We start from the raw sequence: 23,742 nt of genomic DNA on the forward strand, positions 1-23,742 counted from the left end.
TGCATAATAAGTTGTTTTGTCTTATTAAGCTTTGATTTTTAAAAAAAGCAGCAATGCAAGGTTCCATCAATGTACATGAATATTTAACCTGCTACCCGATATGAAATGCTGCTGTTGCTGTGCACTGTTTGCTAAGTGCTCCCAAATATCACATTCCATACTGCGTCCCTCAGAGGAATTTTGCTAATCTGTATACCGCAGAATGAATAAATAAAATCTTTTGGATGCTGAATGCTGTGCAGAGATAATGAGAATGGAAGGTCAAGTAACATCCATTTGTTTCTTTTCTAAATATGTAATCTTCCACATTTAGTGTACAGTGTTTAACCATGAGATAAACGGCCATGCTTACATTAAAAACTGAAGAATCGACTCCACCGAGGGATACAGTCCTAGAAAAGCAACTGTTGCACTTTCAGCTTAAGAATCTTAAGGCCCAATAATACCATCCCTTTTTCATAGATCAAAGCCCCTCCCCAACCTGTTACTAAATCCTTCAAACTCTTCTCATTTACAATGAATTCTCATGGAAAGTTTAATGTCAGTGCAGAACAATTTCAGCTTCACACCGATACTAAACTTGTGTCGTCAAAACTGTGTGTTAAGGTCTGTCCTGATTCCAAAGTGAAGCAGAATGAGACTACCTCTTAGCTTGGGTAACATATCAGGCCTTGACTCTGGATTCAGACTACATTTACACTATACCGCAGTGTCAGTGCCAATTGGAATCCTTTTACACTAACACTATAGTTATAGGCCACTGACACTGCCTAACCCGTATTTCCCTCTTCCTGCCCAAGAACGCTGCTAGCCTCTGTCACATGTAAATGGTGATCAGGAAGTGCTGGGCCTGGGTGCTCAGTGATTTTCTTCCTGTCTTCCTGTTACCTCCACACAATATGGCCCCTGGAAGTAGTGGTAATGGCCCTGATTTGTCCCTGTGGAGAGAAAGGGCCTTGTAGCAGCCACTCTTCCCTCCAGTTTGACCTCCAACATTTATCTGGTGAGGTCCATAGTCTTGGCCGAGGCCTTCAGTGGGACATCTCCTCTGATCTTTGGGGAGCTTCTACCACTTTAGGTCCCTCACTGGCTCTTCTGGTGCTACAGCAGTACTGTTGGCATTCTGCTCTTTGTACGAATGGGCTCCCTCGTGGCGGTGGGACTCCCTCCAGGAGCCTGCTGTGCACAACTGATGACCCCCGAGCCAGGAAAATGGGTCAGGGTTGGGGCAGATTCAGAGAGTCAGGCAAAAATCTTGCTTTGCCAGAACTCCACCCTGAAGAGGAGAATCCTGGCCATATTGTCAGTGAGCCTTAAATTACCCTTGAACACATTTTGGATTAACATATAGGCAATAATGGCTACCTCCAAGTGAATGCAAGGCACAACAGCAACTCTAGAGCTCAACTGACATCCATAGACTATTTGGCATTGGTTTCATAGTTTATGATGTTACAAGAACCCCTTGTTTGGATTCCTGCGTTGTGTATCATTTAGGGGTACATCTACCATATTCCCGAGACTTTTTTATGTTCTACACTCCATTGCTGTTTATGATTTAGATGCTGAGCTTGAATTATTGATGTCTCATTGTTCCAAAGATTGCTGTACTGACAGATTGACAGACCAGTGCGTCATATTGTCTAACTGATGCATCAGCTTCTTATGGTACTGCAGTATATAGATTGAAACTTGAGATCCTGTCACCTATTTTGTCCTTTCTGTTTATTTTTCAAAAAGGAACCTGTCCAAGTAAGCCACGAACCCTACAATAGGTAGAGCAGCTGGATGGAACATGAGCTTTTAATCACTTGAATGGATGGTCCATCAAACAGGCCAGTTAATAAATTAAAGTGTTTCAAATATATATTGGCCCGGAATTCTCTGTGGTGGCAATATCGGCGATGATCACCATAAGTTAAATCGTTGTGCTCCTGAATCCTCCAGTGGTGAATTTACTCCACAATTTGTTGGAAAATTAATTAGAATACGCCGCAGTGAGCATAGTGGCGGGTTAGGAGCAGCACGGCCAATGGATAGTTAAGAATTAACTTTGCCTGTTGACTTCTGTGGGAATTTCAACCTAATTTATGTGATTATTTATTGATAACCGGCAGTAAATTGCTAAAAGATATCAACTGGAATAAATATTGAATAAGTGTCACAAGAAGAAACAGTTCTGTAACTCTCACACTGTGTCATGAGGCTATGAGTGGGAGCTGTGGATTTTATGAAGAGTGCTGTACTTTACCCGTGATTGACATCAGAAAGCCTTTTCAGAAACAATGCAGAAAAGAGTCACCCCAAGAGACAATTTCACAGTGTTTCTTGGATTATCCTACTTTTTTCGATTGCAGTATGCAGCAGTGTGAGAAATAAGTATAAATAACGTTCATTTTTGCTTTACAGTAAACCTTCAAAAATGTGGGCTCTGCTTTAATCAATCGGATGAAGAAAATTTTGAATTGAGATAACAACTGTATTATAATGCCCAGAAGCGATGTTGCCTTTTTTAAACGGGTCCCTCTTATGATTCCTGTATACTCAGTCCACCAGCACCATTCTGCAACGATCAAAGTGACAGTGGCGATCTCAGTCGCTTTAATTCAGCAGACTTGATCTTGCCATTGATTTTAAATGGGGGCAGTCCTATGATAATTAGCTGTTCAACTGTTTTGGTGAGGGAAACGGCGGAGCGGCGCAAAAGTCTCAGGGAATTATGGAGTGGCATAAACAATGGTTGAAATTACTTACGCCATAATTTGCTGGGACATTTGGCTCTGAGATGTTCATGTGCCATGGTGCAAATCTGCAGGGAATTCCAGGCCAATATTAGCAGGCTAGAACACCTAAACATAAGAACATAAGAAATAGGAGCAGGAGTAGGCCATATGGCCCCTCGAGCCTGCTCCGCCATTCAATAAGATCGTGGCTGATCTTCCACCTCAACTTCACTTTCTCGCCTGACCCCCATATCCCTTGATTCCCCAGAGTCCAAAAATCTATCTATCTCAATCAGAACACACGTCTTGAACTTCCAAATAGTATGGATTTAGTTCCTAACCTACTAATCTGCTCCCAAAAATTGAAGAGATTTAAAAATTATTTAGAGCCAACGAGAGAAAATCTGTTGAGTACCTGAGAATCCCAGCGTGCACCCTCCATGAACAGACCATGTACATAGGCACCTTCACGAGGCGGACTGCTAAAATCCTCGCGGTTTTTCTTTGTAACATCGCACTGAAGACACATCTTGTCTAACGGCCACTCATTCCTCCTGGCCATAGACTGCATGATGGCCGTGAGGAAAGACTGTGGGTTGAAAAAGCCAGCAAGCCACACTGCAGCAGGGAGGGCGAAGTCAGATGTCCAGGTTTCCAGTTCCTTAATGCGGCTAAGGAGGTCAACAAACCAGTTGCTTAGTCCAGCCATTGAAGGGTAGGCCCGTGTATTCCAAGAATCTGGTACTTGATTGAAGAAGATGGCATTTTGCAGATTCTCCATGTCACTAGTCATGGTCAGTTCTCCCTAAGTAGTAAGGAAAAAATTAGTGGAAATGATTGACTCAGAGCATCAGGTTCATGTCTATTTGTATTGTCCTTGGCCTCAAATTTGGCCAGAAAACCAGCAGGGGTTGGAGCCCGGCAATCGGGAGGAGAGATCGGGGCTTGGTGGTGAGGGGAGTGGGGGAGGGGTCAGTGCCCGGCAGGAGGCTCGAGATCGGGGCTTGGTAGTGTGGGGGGGGGGGGGGTGGGGATCGCCGATTTTGACAGCGAGGAGAGGCCGCGATTGGCAGTAGGGAGGTCGAAGGCTTCCTTGAGGAGCCATGGGGAGCACTGCTGCTCCTCCTGGCCCACGAAAAGCACTCACCTGCTTGAGCCGACTGCTCTCCCTCCATTTCGTTGCCGGGTTTCCCAAGCCCGGGGAAACCCATCTGACAATTGTTACATTTAAATCAGGCTCCCAACTCCACTGCAGGAGCCTGATTTAGGTATGATAATAAAGTGTTCCACCTCTCCAAGACGGGACAAACGCACGCCTCGCAACCCGCTGCCGTAAAAATGGTGGCAGGCGCGTACGCGGCAGGTTGGGGAGGCGTTCCCCGATTTTTATTTTTTAACCCCACCCCGACCCTCTCCTGTCCATTGTGATGGGGGGTGGTTGATATCAAGGCCAATGTTTCTACAACTGAGTCCATTGTCAGTGTAGAATTCATAGGTAACCAGTATTGTGCACACAGCAGAGCTAAACATGAAGTAACTGGTGTTCCAGATAAACCAGTTCATCCCTAAACAATTCCAATAACCTTGGGTAGGAATTCTCAAAACAAAAATATCTAGTGAGAAATTATTCTAAGGTGAATTTCTGTTGTAAATGTAGTGTAAGCATCTTTGCACTGGCACTAAACAGGCAGTGCACATCTGAACCGGACTTTGGAAGGAAGTGTCGTGAGACCACCTGGAGGATACAGTCTCACACAGCTTCGGTTTGAGACTACATGGAATATAAATTCAGTGTTGTGTCAAATCTGGTTTGCAATGTGCTTACGGGGTCTGTTCAGCCCCACCTTGGACACTTTGTAAACTTACCTGACCTTAAGTAAAATTTTTAGACAGCAGCAATTCAGCCTTCTACATTCTCTGAATATTTAAATTCCGAACTGTCCCCACATGTGTCTGGGCACACACAGAGCTGCCTCCTAAACAGGACAGCTTATGTTCCAGCCAGGCAGCAGCCAAACACTGCAAACGTGGTTCTGCTTGGCTGGCGTCCAAACGGTAGCCAAATGCATTGCAAATAGATTTAAATTTTTTAAGCAGCACAAGTTTCTTCACAGTGGCTTTTAGCACAAATCAAAGAGGGTATTAAACATGAGTTTCAGCTTAGTACTCTCGCCTCAGAAGCTGTGAGGTGAATCCCCACTCCAGGAATTCAGCAATTTAGTGCAGTACTGAGGGAGTGCTTCATTGTCGGAGGTACCGTCTTCAAAATGAGATGTTAAACCAAGGCTCTGTCTGCCTGCTCAGGTGGACATAGAAGATCCATGGCATTATTTGAAGAAGACCGGGGGATGTTCTCCTGGTGTTCTGGCCAACATTTATGCCTCAAATCAGATTAACTTGTCTTTTATCTCATTGCTGTTTGTGGGACCTTGCTGTGCACTAATTGGCTGCCATGTTTGCCTATATAACAATGGTTACTATACTTGGAAAGTAATTAATTCACTGCAAAGTTATTTGGTATATCCTGAAGTCATGAAAGGTACTATATAAATGTAAGTCCTTTCTTTATAAGCACTTTTAAAATTCTTCTGTGGCAAGAAAAATGCTGCTTAGTAATTAATCATTCAAGCATTAACAATTATCTTAATGGAACATTGTTCAGAGTTTTCCCTCAGTAATCCCAGGCTTATTAAGATCCTAAAGAAATTGATGATTTTCATAAATCTGTTTTCCTTTATTTTCCCAATCCTAAATACCAAATAATATGATTTATCCTTTGGGATGTTTTACAATGTACCTTCAATCCTAAGTCCAGCTCCTTAAGTGAACGCTTGATCTCCGATGTAAGAATGTTCATTCGCTCGCACTCCTGAAAAGCCACCACGATGTAGGGTGTCCGCTCCTCCATCTTGCCCATCAGGTCCAAGATGTTAAACTCCTCTGGCAACTTCTCCATTATCTCATCCAAAATAGCCTTTACCTGGAATGTTGAAGGACAGGAAGGAGAGCTGTGAGAATCTCCACATTACTGAGCCCTGCCAGTTTTCTGAATAATGGGACAGAACTTTGGCTCTTCTGTCACGACTCAGATTTACTGCTTCAAAAGTGATACACTTTCCACACTGCATTTGGTGGTGACGTATGACAACAGTATTAATGACCAATTCAACAGCAGATACAATTTATGAGTCAGTGCTTTTAACTGTGAGAGTTAGTTGGAAGTTTTGAAGGGCAGATTAAAAAACGATCACAGATAAGTTGGAAACGGATGGAGTGCATCAGAAAAAAGAAAAATCTCTTAGCTCTGAGGGACCATGAATCTATCTAGCTGAATTACTGGGATTGTTAAGCATTTGTTTAATATAAATGCATGCTGTGGGGGGGGGGGGGTATATTTACAGTTTCACTAAATAGAACTGAGATTTTAAATTCCATAAAATTGTCCTTAATTTCTAAGTCTTTCGACCTTTTTTCCTTCAAAAGACTTTTGCAGGGACTCGACTACAACAAGGGAAGTAATACGTGACTGATTCTCTTATACTGGAGATTAAAACTAAACCAATTCCTTTACAATAACTTTGTTCTGCGATAAATACAATAGATCTGACTGAAGTGAAGAGCATGGGGCTGCGACTCGGACATGCACATTTCTTTGATCCAGGTCAAGACAGCTTGACACCATAGTTTCATGCTGCACCACAGAGATGGGTCAAAGGTTAATACCTGCTTTCCACACATAGTGGATCTGGGAACTTGCCCAGCCCATTAGGGAGCCATTGGGCAGGAAGGAAGCACAGGGATCCAAGTTGGAATCCAGTCCACACTTGTGACCTGATCGTTGCACACTAACCTCCCTTGACAGCTCTTAATATTCTTGAACTTTATTAGCAGGCAGGTCTGGATTGTATTGCTTCATGTTACAGATTCAGGTTGAGCTTTCCACTTACTAAAAAGAAAGACTTGAAAGACTTGCATTTATATAGCACCTTTCAGGGCTTCAGGATGCACCAAAGTGCTTTGCAGCCAATTAAGTACTTTGAAAGTGTAGTCACTGTTGTAATGTAGGAAATGTGGCGCCAATTTGCGCACAGCAAGATCCCACAATCAGCAATGCGATAATGACCAAATACTCTGTTTTAGTGATGTTGGTTTACTACTGTACAACTTACTTCACTGAATGTCATACATCCTTATACTATACAAATTAACATAGTTTAGCATCCTCTGGTAACTTAGTTTCATGTCTTAACTATCCTACATTTTGTATCCGCAGGTCTCAAGTACATGGATTGTCCTTACTGACTCATGACATAGTGACTGGTTCAGTTAATGGAGTGTCCCTTGAACACGATCAAGTATGGCAGAGCAGTCAGGCTAGTTTTCTTGGTCCCAAAGGGAAAAAATTACTTGCTTCTGTATTATACTGTATTCAAGCTGTTCCTTGACATATTTGTCTTGTGTTCTCACCAGATAATAGTTTCCATAAACAGATTAAATTCCTTACAGACCTAAATTTGCATCTTTCTCACCACTGTGTTTGGGTTAGTGTGGCCAGGTTTAATAATTAGCCCCCAATCATTGTATTGTGCTCTCTGAATTCACGTGGGTGTGACAGAATCAGGGGTCTGACCTGTTCCAAATCATTAATAAAATTTCACATTCTATCTCTTTTTAAGAAGAGATTATCAAATTCAAACTGGTTTCTGCTAACTGCTTTCTGGAATGTTCATGTTGTCTGAGCAAATACATACACATTGTACCCCCAGAATTCTTTAAACCCTACCAATGAAGGTATCGACCCTTTATTAGTCAATGGATGTTTTATTTTGTAAATTTCTACCAGACTGGTGTCAAAGAATGTGAACACAGTCATTAACCCTTATGGCTAAACCATCAAAATAGTACTTATTTTTCAAAATCATGCTAACATTATTTATCTGGTAACCAAGTAGATAAAGGGGGTACAGCAGGTCACACAATATGTAGGTGGAAAATATAATTGGCTGAAAACTTTGTTTTCCTCCCTGCTGAGAGGGGATCTGGGGCTTTTTCAAAGAAATGTGCGTGTTCTGAGGTGTGTTAAGCTGCTTGGACCAGTTACATATAGGCAGCAGCCCTACACTCTTCATGTTCTGTCAGTTCTGATTGTATTTTTAGAAAATTGCAGGGAGACACAGCTCCAAGGTATGCACCTACATAAAAAGCTCATGTGAAGGACTCTGAAAATCTGCAGACTGCAACCCTGGTCTTCACGTTGGGATCACGCCTGCTGGCGCCCTCCTGCACTGACCCTGTTGGAGTTTGCAGGATCAGTGAAAGGACTCCTCATTTGCATGGGGTTGGTAAGCATTTGTGCCACTACAGGTACATCTTGTGTGCCTGCCTGCCCAATGAAGCTGGAAAGTCCAATGACTGCCTACGATTGGAGGACTGGCTAATTTCCCCCCACTCCTCCCGAGACACCATTCAGCTCCCACCCTGCCCTTTATATAAGAAGGCTGATCCAATTTTTTTGTTAAATATATAACCTGTTCTTTGAAAGTCCAGCCACTCCACTCATCTCTCCCCCTTTTCCTCCAGTGGGGACCATATGCCCTCATTGGAAGGCTGGTACATCTCTTCTATCTTGGTGTACAAGACTCCTGGCACATGCAGGGCCCCTTCCAAGACAGGGAAGTGGAAATTTGTAGCTCCACCCCTTTTGGTATCACTGGTCTTGTGAGGGTCAGACAGAGATTCTGCCAGAGTTATGGTAGGAGTTCAGCAGTGCCCTTGAGTAAATTTGGGGCCTTTGTTGCCTATGGTTCTATTAGTGTCATTTGCCATTTTCTCACCTACCCATCTTAAGGCAAAGAATGGTGTTTTACAGAAGATTTCTTATGTGTTTGACTATAGTATCTGAAGATATAGGGGGAAAAAATTGGATAGTGCCTGTTTTTGGGCGGGGGTAGCATGATCCGCTGTTACCCTATGCCCAATGGCCCCTGCGCAGGCAGGACGAGACTTTCGTCAAGCCTGAGGACGAACCTGCAATCTGCGTTGGAAATCAGCGGAGTGAGGATTCCATGCAATTCGCACTTTCCACCAGCAGGGGGAAGCTCCACTCTCATAAAGGCAGACTGCCTGTTAGAAATCTCTTAAAGGTAGCTGTTATTTACTGAAAATAACAGTCTGCTGTCTGCATGGCATCTGAACTGAGATCAGACATCACACACGTAAAACACAGATGCAGGTCCTGTCCCTATGTGTACACACTGATGAGTTATGTTAAAACATTGAATAAAGGTTGTGTACCACTAAATCCCACATTCTCCAATCTGCATGCCAGACCTCATCAATCTGCCGATCTGACTTGGTACCAGGCCTGCGAGAGTGTGTGCACCAAGGTTCTCTGCTGATACACTAGAGGCTTTGGTGCAAGAGGTGGACAGAAGGAGGGACATCCTATATCCGTGGTGGAGGGGGGGGGGGGAGGGAGGTCAGGGGGGTGGAGGGGGGGCGGGGGCAAGAGGTCCTCCAGACATATACCCAAAAGGCAGTGAGAGGCAGCGGGGGATGAAGTCAATGTCAAGCGCACAGCACCACGAACATGGATGCAGTGCAGAAAGAAGTTTAAAGCTTTGACATGAGTGGTCAAGGTGAGTGAGGTCAACTGTCAAGTGGTGTCTCCTACCAACTGCAGCACTAGCGGCATCCACTGCTCCACGCACTACACCCTCATCACCCACATACAAACAAACTCTTTCCATCAGTACTCGACTCTTCCAATCAGATGCTTCCTCTCACCCTTACACATTACCACTGTTGCAAGCCACCCACCCACAACTCACGGGCCACATACACTGGCAGCTATTCAACCATGACAGCCACATCACCCAAACACCCACTGACACACGTCCCGCTTTCTTGCAGGAGAAGGTGGCGCATATCAGGAGGCAGCAAGTGGCAGTGGCATTTAGCCCCTTGAGCCTGTTCCGCCATTCAATGAGATCATGGTTGATCTGTGACCTAACTCCATATACCCGCTTTAGCCCCATATCCCTTAATACCCTTGGTTCACAGAAATCTATCAATCTCAGATTTCGAATTCACAAGTGAGCTTGCATCAACTGCAGAAGAGTGTTTCAAACTTCTCCCACCCTTTGCATGTAGAAGCATTTCCTAGCTTCACTCCTGCACATCCTGGCTCTAAATGTTAGGCTATGTTCCCTAGTCCTAGTATTCAAGTATAGGAGACCTCCAAAAACAGGTACAAATGTTTCGGCAGCCAGAAGCAATAATCCAGCCACTAACCTGTAAATCCTGCATGGTCCCTTTAAATAGTGCTGTTGTGGGTCCTCCAGGCACTCTAAGACACGTTCAGATGGTTGGGGTTAAGACTGTGCGTTGACTTGAGTGTTAAGACCCAAAATGGTGTCTATCACTTTAAAGCAGTGTTGCACACTGATTGTATCCATTTTTTCCTTACTTTACATGCTTCCAGCGTTCGTTATCTGTGCCTGTGTTAATTCCTATACCAAGATGGCCTCCGGCGCACGTCATGCTGGAAACGTGCATGCGCAGCCAAGACGCCACCTTGGCACTTTGGGAGGCTGCGTAGTGCCAAAGCAACCGGCGCTACACGGCCCAATTTAGCGGCCATTTTGTTGAAGAAAAAATGGTCATAGAAGAGGGAAAAGAGGGAGTAGAGAAGATTAAAGAAACTAAAAAAACTCTGCTTTGTTTTTACAGCTATCACCGTGACTTTATTACAATGATTCATTTTCTAGTTTTCCCTGAGGAAAGCACTAGCAGTGAAATGAATTGTTTTGGCACTTGTCTGCACTATTCCAAGGATTTCAAATAGAATAATTTCAATAAAAGGTTGGCATGCTGGGAATCTTAAAATGTGTACGTGGTCAGTTTCACTTCATAATTAGTTGGACACATAAATATTCAGGCCGTTAGCGTTCAATGGAAGAATCGGGCAGCGGTGAGAGGGAGACATATATCTGCCTAAGCAGTACCATTGGTGAATTCAGCAAACCGTTCCCTCACAGTGTTTGACTGATGGCATAGCACCGAAAAGGATTGCATTCTCTCCCAAAACTTGCTATACACTTTTTTTTTTAAGAGGTATATGAAGGGCTTGTGCAACAATGCTCCTGGAATTTACATTTGTCACTGTACATGAACAGAATTTACACACAGTGTTTGCACTGCCCTATGGATTATCACATCTGGACACAAAGAGATTTGAGGACTGTAATAAGAGGTTTATAAGTCAGATTTGCACGTGATAACCAGAGCGAGCCGTGGAGCGGAGTTCATTAAATGCAGCAATTTCACCCGAAGGAATGCAAACAGTTTAGTCTGGCTCAATATTTCTTCAAGGGATTAGAACCCTGAAGAACAATGATTATGAAGGTCAAAAAATATGAAGAGGCTGTCACACATTATACTCTTTACTTGCTGCTGCCCCAGGAATATTGTATTCTGTATATATAGGAAATGCAATCCAATTTCTAATCTAAGACATATGCGTAAAGTGGAACTAATTATTTTCATAGCTGAATATATTAAAAAAAGAAAACTATGATCCCATTAGGAAATTTTACAAGTACAATCTATTTGCAGATACAATTTCAATTGAATGCATTCACAAATTCCATTTTGTCTAAGAGGTACTCATAAAGATTCCTGGGAATTCATCTTTTAAAAAGGAGACGGTTCGGGTGCAGTCCAGGTACATTCCCACGAGGGGGAAAGGTAGGGCAACCAAAGCCAGAGCTCCCTGGATGACGAAAGAGATAGGGAGTAAGATGAAGCAGAAAAAGGGGGTGTATGACTGTTGTCAGGTTGATAATATAAGTGGGAACCAGGCTGAATATAGAAAGTACAGAGGAGAAGTGAAAAAGGAAATAAGAGGGGCAAAGAGGGAGTATGAGAATAGGCTGGCAACTAACATAGAAAGAAATCCAAAAGTCTTCTACAGGCATATAAATAGTAAACGGGTAGTAAGAGAAGGGGTGGGGCTGATGAGGGACCAAAAAGGAGATCTACGCATGGAGGCAGAGGGCATGGTTGAGGTACTAAATGAGTACTTTGCACCTGTCTTTACCAAGGAAGAAGATGCTGCCAAAGGGGAGGAGTTGAGATACTGGATGAGGTGAAAATTGATAAAGAGGAGGTACTAGAAAGGCTGGCTATGCTTAAAGTATATAAGCCACTTGATCAGGTTGCTGAGGGAAGTAAGGGTGGAAATTGCAGAGGTGCTGGCCATAATCTTCCAATCCTCCTTAGATACGGGGGTGGTGCCAGAGGACTGGAGAATTGCAAATGTTACACCCTTTTTCACCCTTGTTACACCCTTTTTCAAAAAAGGGTGTAAGGATACACCCAGCAACTAGAGGCCAGTCAGTTTAACCTCAGTGGTGGGGAAGCTTTTAGAAACGGGTAGATGCTGAGAGATTGTTTCCCCTGGCTAGAGAGTCTAGAACTAGGGGGCATAATCGCAGGGTACAGGGTCGGCCATTCAATACTGAGATGAAGAGAAATTTCTTCATGCAGAGGGCTGTGAATCTCTGGAATTCTCTACCCCAGAGGGCTGTGTATGCAGAGTGATTGAATATATTCAAGGCTGAGATGGATAGATTTTTGGACTCCAGGGAAAAGGAAAATGGGGATCGGGAGGAAAAGTGGAATTGAAGTTGAAGATCAGCTTTCATCTGATTGAATGGTGGAGCAGGCTCGAGGGGCCGTATAGCCTCCTCCTGCTCCTATTTCTTATGTTGTTATGGGACAAAATTAACAGTCACTTGGACAAGTGTGGATTAATGAAGGAAAGCCAGCACAGATTTGTTAAAAGCAACTAACCTGATTGAGTTTTTTTGATGAGGCAACAGAGAGATTTGATGAGGGCAGTGCGGTTGATGTTGTATATATGGACTTTCAACAGACATTTGATAAAGAACCGCGTAATAGACTTGTCATCAAAATTGAAGCCCTTGGAATAAAAGGGGCAGTGGCAGCATGGATACAAAATTGGCTAACTGACAGGAACCAGAGAGCAGTGGTGAACAGTTGTTTTTTGGACTGGAGGAAGGTGCATAGTGGTGTTCCCCAGGGGTCAGTACTTTTCTGATATATATTAATGACCTGGACTTGGGTGTACAGGGCGCATTTTCAAAATTTGCAAATGACACAAAACCTGGAAGTGCAGTTATCAGTGAGGAGGATAGTAATAAACATCAAGAGGACATGGGCAGAATGGTGGAATGGGCTCTGCAGTCCTGCCACATCCAGTTGTGAATGGTGGTGGACAATTAAACAACTAACGGTAGGAGGAGGCTCTGTAAACATCCCCATCCTCAATGATGGCAGAGTCCAGCACGTGAGTGCAAAAGACAAGGCTGAAGAGTTTGCAACCATCTTCAGCCAGAAGTGCCGAGTGGATGATCCATCTTGGCCTCCTGCCGATATCCCCACCATCACAGAAGCCAGTCTTCAGCCAATTTGATTCACTCCACGTGATATCAAGAAACGGCTGACTGCACTGGATACAGCAAAGGCTGTGGGCCCCGACAACATCCCAGCTGTTGTACTGAAGACTTGTGCTCCAGAACTAGCCGTGCCTCGAGCCAAACTGTTCCAGTACAGCTACATCACTGGCATCTACCCGAAAATGTGGAAAATTGCCCACGCATGTCCTGTACACAAAAAGCAGGACAAATCCAATCCGGCCAATCACCGCCCCATCAGTCTACTCTCAATCATCAGCAAAGTGATGGAAGGTGTCGTCGACAGTGCTATCAAGCGGCACTTATTCACCAATAACCTGCTCACCGATGCTCAGTTTGGGTTCCTCCAGGACCACTTGGCTCCAGACCTCATTACAGCCTTGGTCCAAACATGGACAAAAGAGCTGAATTCCAGAGGTGAGGTGAGAGTGACTGCCCTTGACATCAAGGCAGCATTTGACAGAGTGTGGCACCAAGGAGCCCTAGTAAAATTGAAGCCAATGGGAATCAGGGGGAAAACTCTCCAGTGGCTGGAGTCATACCTAGCACAAAGCAAGATGGTAGTGGTTGTTGGAGGCCAATCATCTCAGCCCCAGGATATTGCTGCAGGAGTTCCTCAGGGCAGTGTCCTAGGCCCAACCATTTCAGCTGCTTTATCAATGACCTTCCCTCCATCACAAGGTCAGAAATGGGGATGTTCGCTGATGATTGCAGTGTTTAGTTCCATTCGCAACCCCTCAGATAATGAAGCAGTCCGTGCCCGCATGCAGCAAGACCTGGACAACATCCAGGCTTGGGCTGATAAGTGGCAAGTAACATTCGCGCCAGACAAGTGCCAGGCAATGACCATCTCCAACAAAAGAGGGTCTAACCACCTCCCCCTGACATTCAATGGCATTAACATCGCCGAATCCTCCACCATCAACATCCTGGGGGTCACCATTGACCAGAAACTTAACTGGACCAGCCATATAAATACTGAGGCTACAAGAGCAGGTCAGAGGCTCTGGGTATTCTGCAACGAGTAACTCACCTCCTGACTCCCCAAAGCCTTTCCACCATCTACAAGGCACAAGTCAGGAGTGTGATGGAATACTCTCCACTTGCTTGGATGAGTGCAGCTCCAACAACACTCAAGAAACTCGACACCATCCAGGACAAAGCAGCCAGCTTGATTGGCACCCCATCCACCACCCTAAACATTCACTCCCTTCATCACCGGCGCACCGTGGCTGCAATGTGTACCATCCACAGGATGCGCTGCAGCAACTCGCCAAGGCTTCTTTGACAGCACCTCCCAAACCTGCAACCTTTACCATCTAGAAGGACAAGGGCAGCAGGCACATGGGAACAACACCACCTGCATGTTCCCCTCCAAGTCACACACCATCCCGATTTGGAAATATATCGCCGGTCCTTCATTGTCGCTGGGTCAAAATCCTGGAAGTCCCTTCCTAACAGTACTGTGGGAGAACCTTCACCACACGGACTGCAGCGGTTCAAGAAGGCAGCTCACCACCACCTTCTCAAGGGCGATTGGGGATAGGCAATAAATGCCGGCCTCGCCAGTGACGCCCACATCCCACGAACGAATAAAAAGAAAACACAAGCATGAGAATTTTAAATGTGGGGCGTTGGGGGCTCGAGAGTAGGAGTAGGTCAAAGAGGACGGATATAATGGGTGAGTAGGACTTGGTATGAGATAGGATACGGGCAGCAGTGTTTCATATGAGCTGAAGTTTAGGGAGGGTGGAGGATGAGAGGCTGGCCAAGAGATTGGAGTAATTGAGTCTGGAGGTGATAAAGGCACAAATGATGGTTTCAACACTACGTGACCCAATTTCTAGGCCACTAGCTTTGGTCTTTCAAATGGAGAAGTTAAAGCTCATTGAAGGCTGTATATTAGACAAGCAGCTTGACAGAACGAGGGCAGTTTGTTGGGGGGGGGGGGCGTTGAGACAGATGGTGGAGAGGTAGAGCTGGGCGTCATCAGTGTACAGGTGGAAGCTGGCCATGTGGCTTTGGATGCGCCATTAATATGGAAAGGTCTATTACCACATTTACATTTCTTTTCTAAAGGTCTTATTACGATGGTAAAGGGTTGGCAATGCTGGAACACTCTTAATGCACAAGCACTGGAAAGCTAGCTTATCGGTATATAAGACCACATGAACTCCAGTTCTATCCAGCCTCTTATCAACCGAACAAGTAACAGTTTCAGTTTGCATCTGGCATAACAATGATTAGTTGGTAAATGGGACAGTTACCGAATAGTTACCATATTTTTAAACTTGTATTTTACCTTTTCTTCTCGTGTGGTCCCTCCTCCCTCTCCACCGCTACTGTCCCTGGGCTGCATTTCCAGCACAGTGCGGAAGAGCTTCTCTGAGGTCAGTGTCAGGAACCCAATCTCAGCATTGGGATGGAGACCGTACAAATAGGGAGACTCGGGTGGAAGCACGTCGTCGATGTACTGACAGGGAAGAGAAACATTTTTTTAAAAGTACACAAACTGAATTAAAGGCTATGCAGTGGGTCGTATAACTATTTTGGATGCTTCAGTTGACTGAAGGTATCACAATTTTTTTATATTACTAGCAGATTTCCCATGGCATCGCCACAGGTAGTCTGGAGCAATGGTTGTGATGTTTAGTCGCTGGGCTGGAATAGTGTTTTCCCTGGCCTGTCCCTGTATAGCCACTACTTAAGATTCTCCGTGTTAGGAAGTGGTCTAAATAGATACATCCGAAGGTAACATTCTGCCTACTTGTTGAGGGAGGTTTTGCAGATTGGCAGCTTTTTATAAATTCTGAGTCAGTTTTCAGTTGTAGAACCAAATCTATAAGAAATTGGGTTGAAACTGCCCAATTCTTATTTCGCAAAGGACCTTTTATAATCAGAAGAGAGAGCAGTTCAGCTCCATCACTCTGTCCTGGAGTTGAACCCATAATCCCAGGGATAAAAGGATTGTGCATCACTCTATTTAAGGGGATACTCGCTGTTAGAATGATATCCAACAGTGCAGTCTGATGTGCTACATTGCTATAGTCCATTAATTGGCCCATAATCAGCCCTACATGCTCCTGTTCTCTTGCCTTGTGAGCCAGCATTCATTACACAATATTTAGACAACAGGAATCATGGTGTTTGGAAAGTTTGAGATGAAATGGAGGAAGGGTTAATAAATCCATGAATTAATGTGTTGCAATGGCAAAAAAACTAATGGGAGTCCATGCAAATATGTGTGCATTTAAATCAGGAATGCTCAGTAAAGCCAAAAACATCAAAATAGTTTAAGGTAATGGGTGCTATATTAGCATATTCTTGAACTCTGACTACAGAAGAGAGATTTCGACACCAGAAAATCTAATATATATTTTTAACAAAATCCAAATCAGACTCAAAGGGTTGTAGGTTTAATAATAGACAGAAGTGAAATTCAAACATATCACCATAACTAGAAGATTACTCAGGGTAATTAGCCAGTCACGGGTATGAAGTACATGGGAAATAATTGTCTACCTGATGGTAGCCATTGTAGTCCAAGTTAGGAGGGAGCGGGAATCCTGCTGCCAATTGTAGTTCTCCTTCCATCATCTCTGGCTTAATAAACTCCTCCAGGTAGATTCTACATAGCCGCCTATCCCAATCGTCTGTGATGTGTCCTCCATACATAATCTCACCAAACAGATAGCGCAAGTCATCGTAGGGGACCTGCAATGGAAGTAAATTAGTTGTGAATATTTATTCAAAACAGAAACTGCTGGAAATGCGCAGCAGGTCCATCAGTATCTTTGAAGGTAAATTGTAGATTAATGTTCCGTTGTAATGTCAACCAAACATTACCCTGTCGTTTCTCTTTACAGATGCTGTTAGACTTGCTATGTGTTTCCAGTATTTTCTTTTTAATTTCAGTTTTCAGAAACCCAATGTTTTTCCTTTTTATCTCGACTGTATTTATTGTTTCCTCTCATATCAATCACATCAAGTCTTACAGTCTTGATAGTCTCTCCTGAACATGGTCCAAATAGCACAACTCAATCGTGCAAACATGCTTCCCTTTCCTGTCCAGCCCCAGCTATGGATGATGCATCTTAAAAAGAGGCAATGAATCAATTACATGATATGAGAAAGACTTATATATTTCACATACCTTCTATGGGTCATCCATATTTGATTACAGAAAGTAACAGACTGCCCGCAGTTCTTTTTACTAGTTAACAGCCATAAATGAGACAGGCACATCTTTCTTCATTCACAGTTTCAGCTCTGGCAGGTTATGCAATAAGTAAGGCTACTGATTTACGATTTTCACAGAAAAATAGATGGATTGTAGAATTCAATCTCTGGACATCAGTAAAATGTCAAGCACTTGAAAAAGATTTTGTAGAATTCAGTCTATTTAGAAGGTTGTGAAAAGGAACAAAGCAAAGATCTGATTCTTCATTTCTGAGTAGGAGTCTAGATGAGTTATTAATTTAATCCTCATTTATTTTTAACTTGGATTCTTGTTCACAGGAAAAAAGAAACAGACTGTCCTTAATGAAATCCATTTGTTCACCTTTGTATGGACCCATGCAGCATGGAGGTAATTCATTTTTTCTTTTAGCCCTTTAATTTCCAGGCCACCTCAGAATGCAGCAGTGATTTGCTGCTAACAATTCAGAAACATTCAAGCATATTTCATTCGAAGTGCCATTATTGCTGAACTTAGGGCAGATGTAACATGAAATGCGCAGTAAAGAAGAAAATATTCTCAGCTTAACTAGCATTTTTAATATATTCTCCTGCAATGGCTGTGCACATTGCACTCAATTCTGGAGGGTATGTTGGAGTCAGAACTGGTGAACAATTAGGCATTGTCAGCAGAGCAGTTATTAATAAAACATCCATGTTTTCATTAACAAAGATTAAATTCAGCAAAAACAGAACAAAGAAAGAACTTGGATTTAAATAGCACCTTTCACAACCTCAGGATGAATCAAAGCTCAGTCACTGTTGTAATGTAGGAAACACGACAATTTGCGCACAGCAAGCTCCCACAAACAGAAATGTGATAATGACCAGATAATCTGTTTTTTGGTGTTGGTTGAGGAATGAATATTGGGCGGAAAGAGGGAGCAATCCCCTGCTCTTCTTCAAAATGGTGCCATGGAATCTTTTACGTCCACCTGAGAGGGAAGGCGGGACCTCAGTTTAACTTCTCATCCAAAAGAGGGCACCTCCAACAGTGCAGCCCTCCCTCAGTACTGCACTGGAGTGTCAGCCTAGATTATGTGCTCATCTTATCCTGAATTCCACAATGGGGATAGGATTCATACTTTTTTGTTTTTGAAGCAGTTTTTGGTAGCCAATACATGCTAACAGAAGGTCTCAGTTGGTATCTATGCAACCTACCTCTTGAACCTCTAAATTAAGAGAAAATCTGGTAGCCCAGAACATAGAGCCAATCCATCTCTCTCCTGGCTGCACCACATGCGACAAACACTGCCTGCTTAGCATTGTGTCAATCAAAGCAGTGAAATTTCACCTGTGGAGCGTTAGGCCCAAAGATGCATTAATGCTGCCATGACCAGATAGAGTTGCCAACTCTGGTTGGACGTATTCCTGGAAGTTTCATCACATGACCTCCCATCTCCCACTGACCTGCCTCCACCATTGGTCTACCAACACGTCCATCCTCACTGCCTTCCCAAGCCAATTGAGTCTCAACTTCAGTCAAAAAGCCCTTTATCCAATTTCCAATGTTTCTTTATAACTAGTAAGCTAAGGTGTTCAAAGAAAATTTTAAAACGCACACAATTTTTTTAATGTTCCTATGATTTTTTTCCCTGGGTTCTGCACACCAGTGCCCTGGAGATCAATCTTCAATTCTTGGAGACTCCAGGACAATCCTGGAGTGTTGGCAACCCTATGACCAGAGTTTATGAACTGTACTATGGTAACCCTTTGTCATATGCAAAAATGTAATTAAAATATTTTTAAACAGCTACCTGTAAATCCAATTTTCAACTGATCTTTCATTAAGTTTCATGTCAAACCAGAAATAAGGGCACAGATTTTAAAGTCATCTTCACTAGAAACCATTAAGAGGAGTCTGCTTGAATCTGCCCTCAAGCTGCTTGCCTTCTGGCCTGCAAAATTAGGCGAGGACAAATAGAAGGTACATTTTCAGCACATATAAGTGCCTACATGCAGACGCCCCTGCTAAAATTCTACTCGTCAGCCAGGCCAGTAAATTCATAATAAATATCGATGTGAAAACACATCACTGTTTCAACTGTGTATAAACGCAGTAACTGTCACACTCAGAAGCCAGATACAAATGTACCCCTTCAGCACACAGCGAGTTAGTTTGTTGTGTTAATTATGCATGCTGTCTACTTAGTTAAGTAGGCAAATGGATGCCTGAGCACCAAATGGCATTTGCCATGCAGGCCTGATTAAGACACATTAAGATCCTGCTTTGGAACATTATTTTTGAGCACTTTTGCTCCACAGTTTTACCGAAGTCCATAATGATTAGTATTCTCGCTGTGCTAGGAAAGCAGCAGTTGTATTTCTCATTTATGTGAAAAGCTTTGGAAAATATAAAGCAGTTACCAGGTAATGAAGTTGGGGGAAATCGAACTGAAATGCACAATTAGGCTGACAGAGGCAAACATGTAGATTTATCATAAGTCCACAATGATTAAATGGGTCCAACATTATGCACTGCACTTATCCATTTCACAAACTGAATTATTTTTGTTACCGGCTAAAAAGCTTAAAAATACTGGTTTCAGAGAGTAAATGGTACACAATGGGATGGTGACAAAATAAAACAGCATTTGTATATCCACTGGCAACATTTTGTGATCCTGTTTTCAGGTTAGAGACATAACTTTAGCTGATGTAGCAAAAAAATCTAAAATATTACTTCACATAAAGCTTGAATACAGTCAATATTCCCTCCAATTGTCCACTGCGATTTTCTCCCTTTGTTTCCTCTCTTGAAGTCATTGGTTTCAAGAGATGTGGTTCTCAGGGTGACCGCCTCCTCGACACTTTCCCTAAATAGCCATTACTCTTGACCCTCGACTGTGATGGGTAGAGACCCCTACCGGTGAAGTTCACATGTGAATGATTAATGATTCTGTAGCACATTTTTGTGTGTGCTGTTATTACACAGCCATATTTTAAACAGATGTGTAAAATAGCACAAGCAGGAATGTAGTATGAGCTCATTAAGCATTTGCATGTGAATTTTGTTGATTGGAATTTCTATCCTCGAGTGTTGACGGGCTATCTGATTATAGGGAACATCACAGCCCAGAAATTCAGGAGTGTCCATACTTGGGCACGGGGGCGGGTCGGTGGGGGGGGTGGTGGTGGAGCAAGGATAAATACCCTGCCAGAATCAGATAATGGGCCTCGGACCTCATTGTAACAGAGCCGGCGCAGGCTGCAGAGAAATTGTCGCAGCGGCCCTCAGGTAAGCGGGTCCAGGGGTCAGGTTTGTCCTTACCCGATATGGCGGGAAGCACACTTCCAGCAAGAAGTGTGCGTGTGCATCCTGCCCTCCATTTTGGGGCCTTAGGTGTCCACGCAGCGCCCAAAAGACAAGTGCTGCATGTTGCAATTTCTAGGCCCAGAGGCCCAATCCTGTTGTCACCTGCGGTCCACATCCAGACCTCTCCAACAGGAGCCGCTGATAGCCATTAGCTATAGAATGGCTGGCTCTCCCTTCCTTGACGCAGAGCACTGTGAATCATTGAAGCCCCACTACCAGGTAGCCCAGCTAAGATCAATTAAGTCAACACAGACTAGGGATCAAACCTGGGACATCCTGGTCTGTATGGTTCAAAGACAACGACTTTAGCCCTCAGTGAGCACTTGAACATTTTGTAAAATCTTTTCTAGGAAGCCTGCGCCCATGCAGCAGCAAGAGATGGGTTGTCTCTACAGCCTGCCCGCTCCATTGACAGGCTGCAGAAACAACCCATCTCTTGCTGCTGCACTCTATACAGTTCAAAGCCATGCACAGCAGTAGACTTGGCTTTCTCTGTGATGAAGTTCACCCTTCACCATCAAAGAGCTGGGGCCCTTCCTCAGTCCTCCATAAGATTGTGAAGGGAGGTGCTCCACAAAAGGTCAAAATACTGTTGGTCAAATGATGTGTACCGTGTATATAATTTGGGTTCAGGCCTATCGAATCAGGCACAGAGGTATCTCTGAAAATCAATTTAAGCTTTATTTGTAACAGACTTTGAGATCAGCAAAGCAGCAACATTGCAAAGCAGTAAGAGGATATCTTGCTATGAGGCAACCTAACCTAAAAAACAGCAATCACAATGATACTATCTCTGTCCAGAGAACTGCATCAGGTGAGGTTCTTTGATGGAGGATTCCCAGAGTCCAATTCCTAGGTGCAGACTCACTATGTTATACCCTTCCTTATCACTACTATGACTGTCAGCCTGTCTCACCAGCTCGATTCCCCTTTGTTTCCCAGAATTTCTGTGAATTTTATTACATTTGTCTGAGCAGATGGCACTCTTTTGCTGAAGTAACACACTGGTAAAATTGCACCTCCTATCATTGGTTACCAACATCTTTATCATCCAGCGCATTCTTATTCGGCCTTGGGGGTTTATTCCCACAGCTACAGTGTGCTCAGTAAACACCGCCTTTTCATCTTTAATAAGTAGTCGGCCGTGGCTCAGTGGTAGCACTCTCTCCTCTGAGTCAGAAGGTCATGGGTTCAAGCCCCACTCCAGAGACTTAAGCACATAATCTAGGCTGGCACTTCAGTGCAGTACTAAGGGAGTGCTGCACAGTTGGAGGTGCCATCTTTCAAATGATGTGTTAAACCGAGGCCCCGTCTGCCCTCTCAGGTGGATGTAAAAGATCCCACAACACTATTTGAAGACGAGCAGGAGAGTTCTCCCCGGTGTCCTGGCCAATATGTATCTCTTAACCAACATCTAAAAACAGATGATCTGGTCATTTATGTCATTGCTATTTGTTTGGACTTGCTGTGCGCAAATTAGCTGTCACGTTTCCCAACATTACAACATTTCAAAAGTACTCCACTGGCTGAAAAGTGCTTTGGGATGTCCTGAGGTCGTGAAAGGCACTATATAAATGCAAGTCCTATCTTTCCGGTCTGGTCTAAAAGCTCACTGTTTAGATGAATTTGATCTTCCTCAGTTGATGGTCTGCATAACAAACTTATATTGTAATTAATGAGAATGGTTGTATACATGGGAAAGGGTAAATCTTAAGAAAGATTTGATCTTATCTCACAGAATCATACAGCCCAGAAGGAGGCCATTCCGCCAATCATGCCTGTGCCGGCTCTTTGAAGGATCTATACAATTAGTTCCAATCCCCTGACAATAGCCCTGCAAATCTTTCCTTTTCAAGTATATATCCAATTCCCTTTTGAAAGTTACTATTGAATCTGCCTCCATCACCTATTCAGGCAGTGTATTCCAGTCCAGACTGCTAACTGTTCGCATGGCTTATTAGCATGAATTAATAGTTAGCCAACTCCTCATGTGCCCAGACTAGTGAAGCCATGACAGGCTTCATATTCTCAGATTGCTGGTGAAGTTGGATTGTTTGCATTCATTCTCGCTTGCTCATCACTGCTGTTGTCAGTCTTTTCTACGCTAAAAAGAACAGGGCTTCCTCTTGGTTGCCGCTGATTACATTCATAGAATGTTTTCAAGACTGCCTGGGCAGTAAAGCAACAAGAAGTCATTGTATTTTCTTCTTTAAGATATTCAGAATTATATTCCATCGAGCAAAAATAAATTTGAAGTCAGTAGGCTGGGAATTAAATAATAAAAAAAAATCGTTCTATTCAGCAACATCTTCATGCAGATTTTTGTGACCTGCTGTCATAAACTAAATAGCTGTATTTAAATATATTTATATTCTTTACTCAAGTGATTTCACACACAGTGGTCCTTATGAACTTACTAATTCAGTACTGAAGGATGTATAAAATGTCCAAATTATTAATAGTCAAAACTCAAGCTTCCGCACTTAAAGAGGGCAGGGAGTGATTTGGAGGTTTAATTGCTGAGTATAAATTGCTCAGCGCACATTGTCAAATTTCCTCGGTGTCCACACAAAGACGTTTTGAAACTTATTATCAGCCAAGTTCACGTGCGTGTCTTCATTCACCAGTTAGTGCCTTAAGTTAGTCAATAAAAGCTGCAATTATACCCTTCCCCAATGAAGCTTTTGGAGCACCATCACTGGCAGGAGGGGCTAATTTCAGTGTGGCAAGTATACAAAGGGAGTTTCCATTATAAGTGTGGACATAGGAATTCATATTGGCAAAATAAAAATAATGGCAGAATGCACGACTTTAAAATGGGACTAATTACATCTATTCATCTTTGTCCAATTATTCCCCACCCTCTAACCCTGCTTCACCTGAGGATTACGCTTGGCTTTGACTGCACATGTACAACTGTAGTGAAATATCAAAATCATATAACACAATTCAGATGTCATACAGATGC

General features: G+C 43.4%; 1 protein-coding gene across 1 annotated transcript in view; it reads right to left on the reverse strand.

Moving 5' to 3' along the window:
• LOC137341235 (dynein axonemal heavy chain 9-like) overlaps positions 1-23,742 on the reverse strand; it is a 422,940-nt gene that overhangs the window by 21,841 nt on the left and 377,357 nt on the right. The window contains exons 65-68 of the mRNA XM_068004307.1: positions 16,745-16,936; positions 15,525-15,695; positions 5,521-5,703; positions 3,139-3,528 (exon numbers count right to left, since the gene is read on the reverse strand). Of these exons, the coding sequence (XP_067860408.1) occupies positions 3,139-3,528; positions 5,521-5,703; positions 15,525-15,695; positions 16,745-16,936 (936 nt within the window). The remainder of the gene's footprint in view (positions 1-3,138; positions 3,529-5,520; positions 5,704-15,524; positions 15,696-16,744; positions 16,937-23,742) is intronic.

Source organism: Heptranchias perlo, chromosome 23, assembly GCF_035084215.1.
Source record: "Heptranchias perlo isolate sHepPer1 chromosome 23, sHepPer1.hap1, whole genome shotgun sequence".
NCBI lineage: Eukaryota > Metazoa > Chordata > Chondrichthyes > Hexanchiformes > Hexanchidae > Heptranchias > Heptranchias perlo.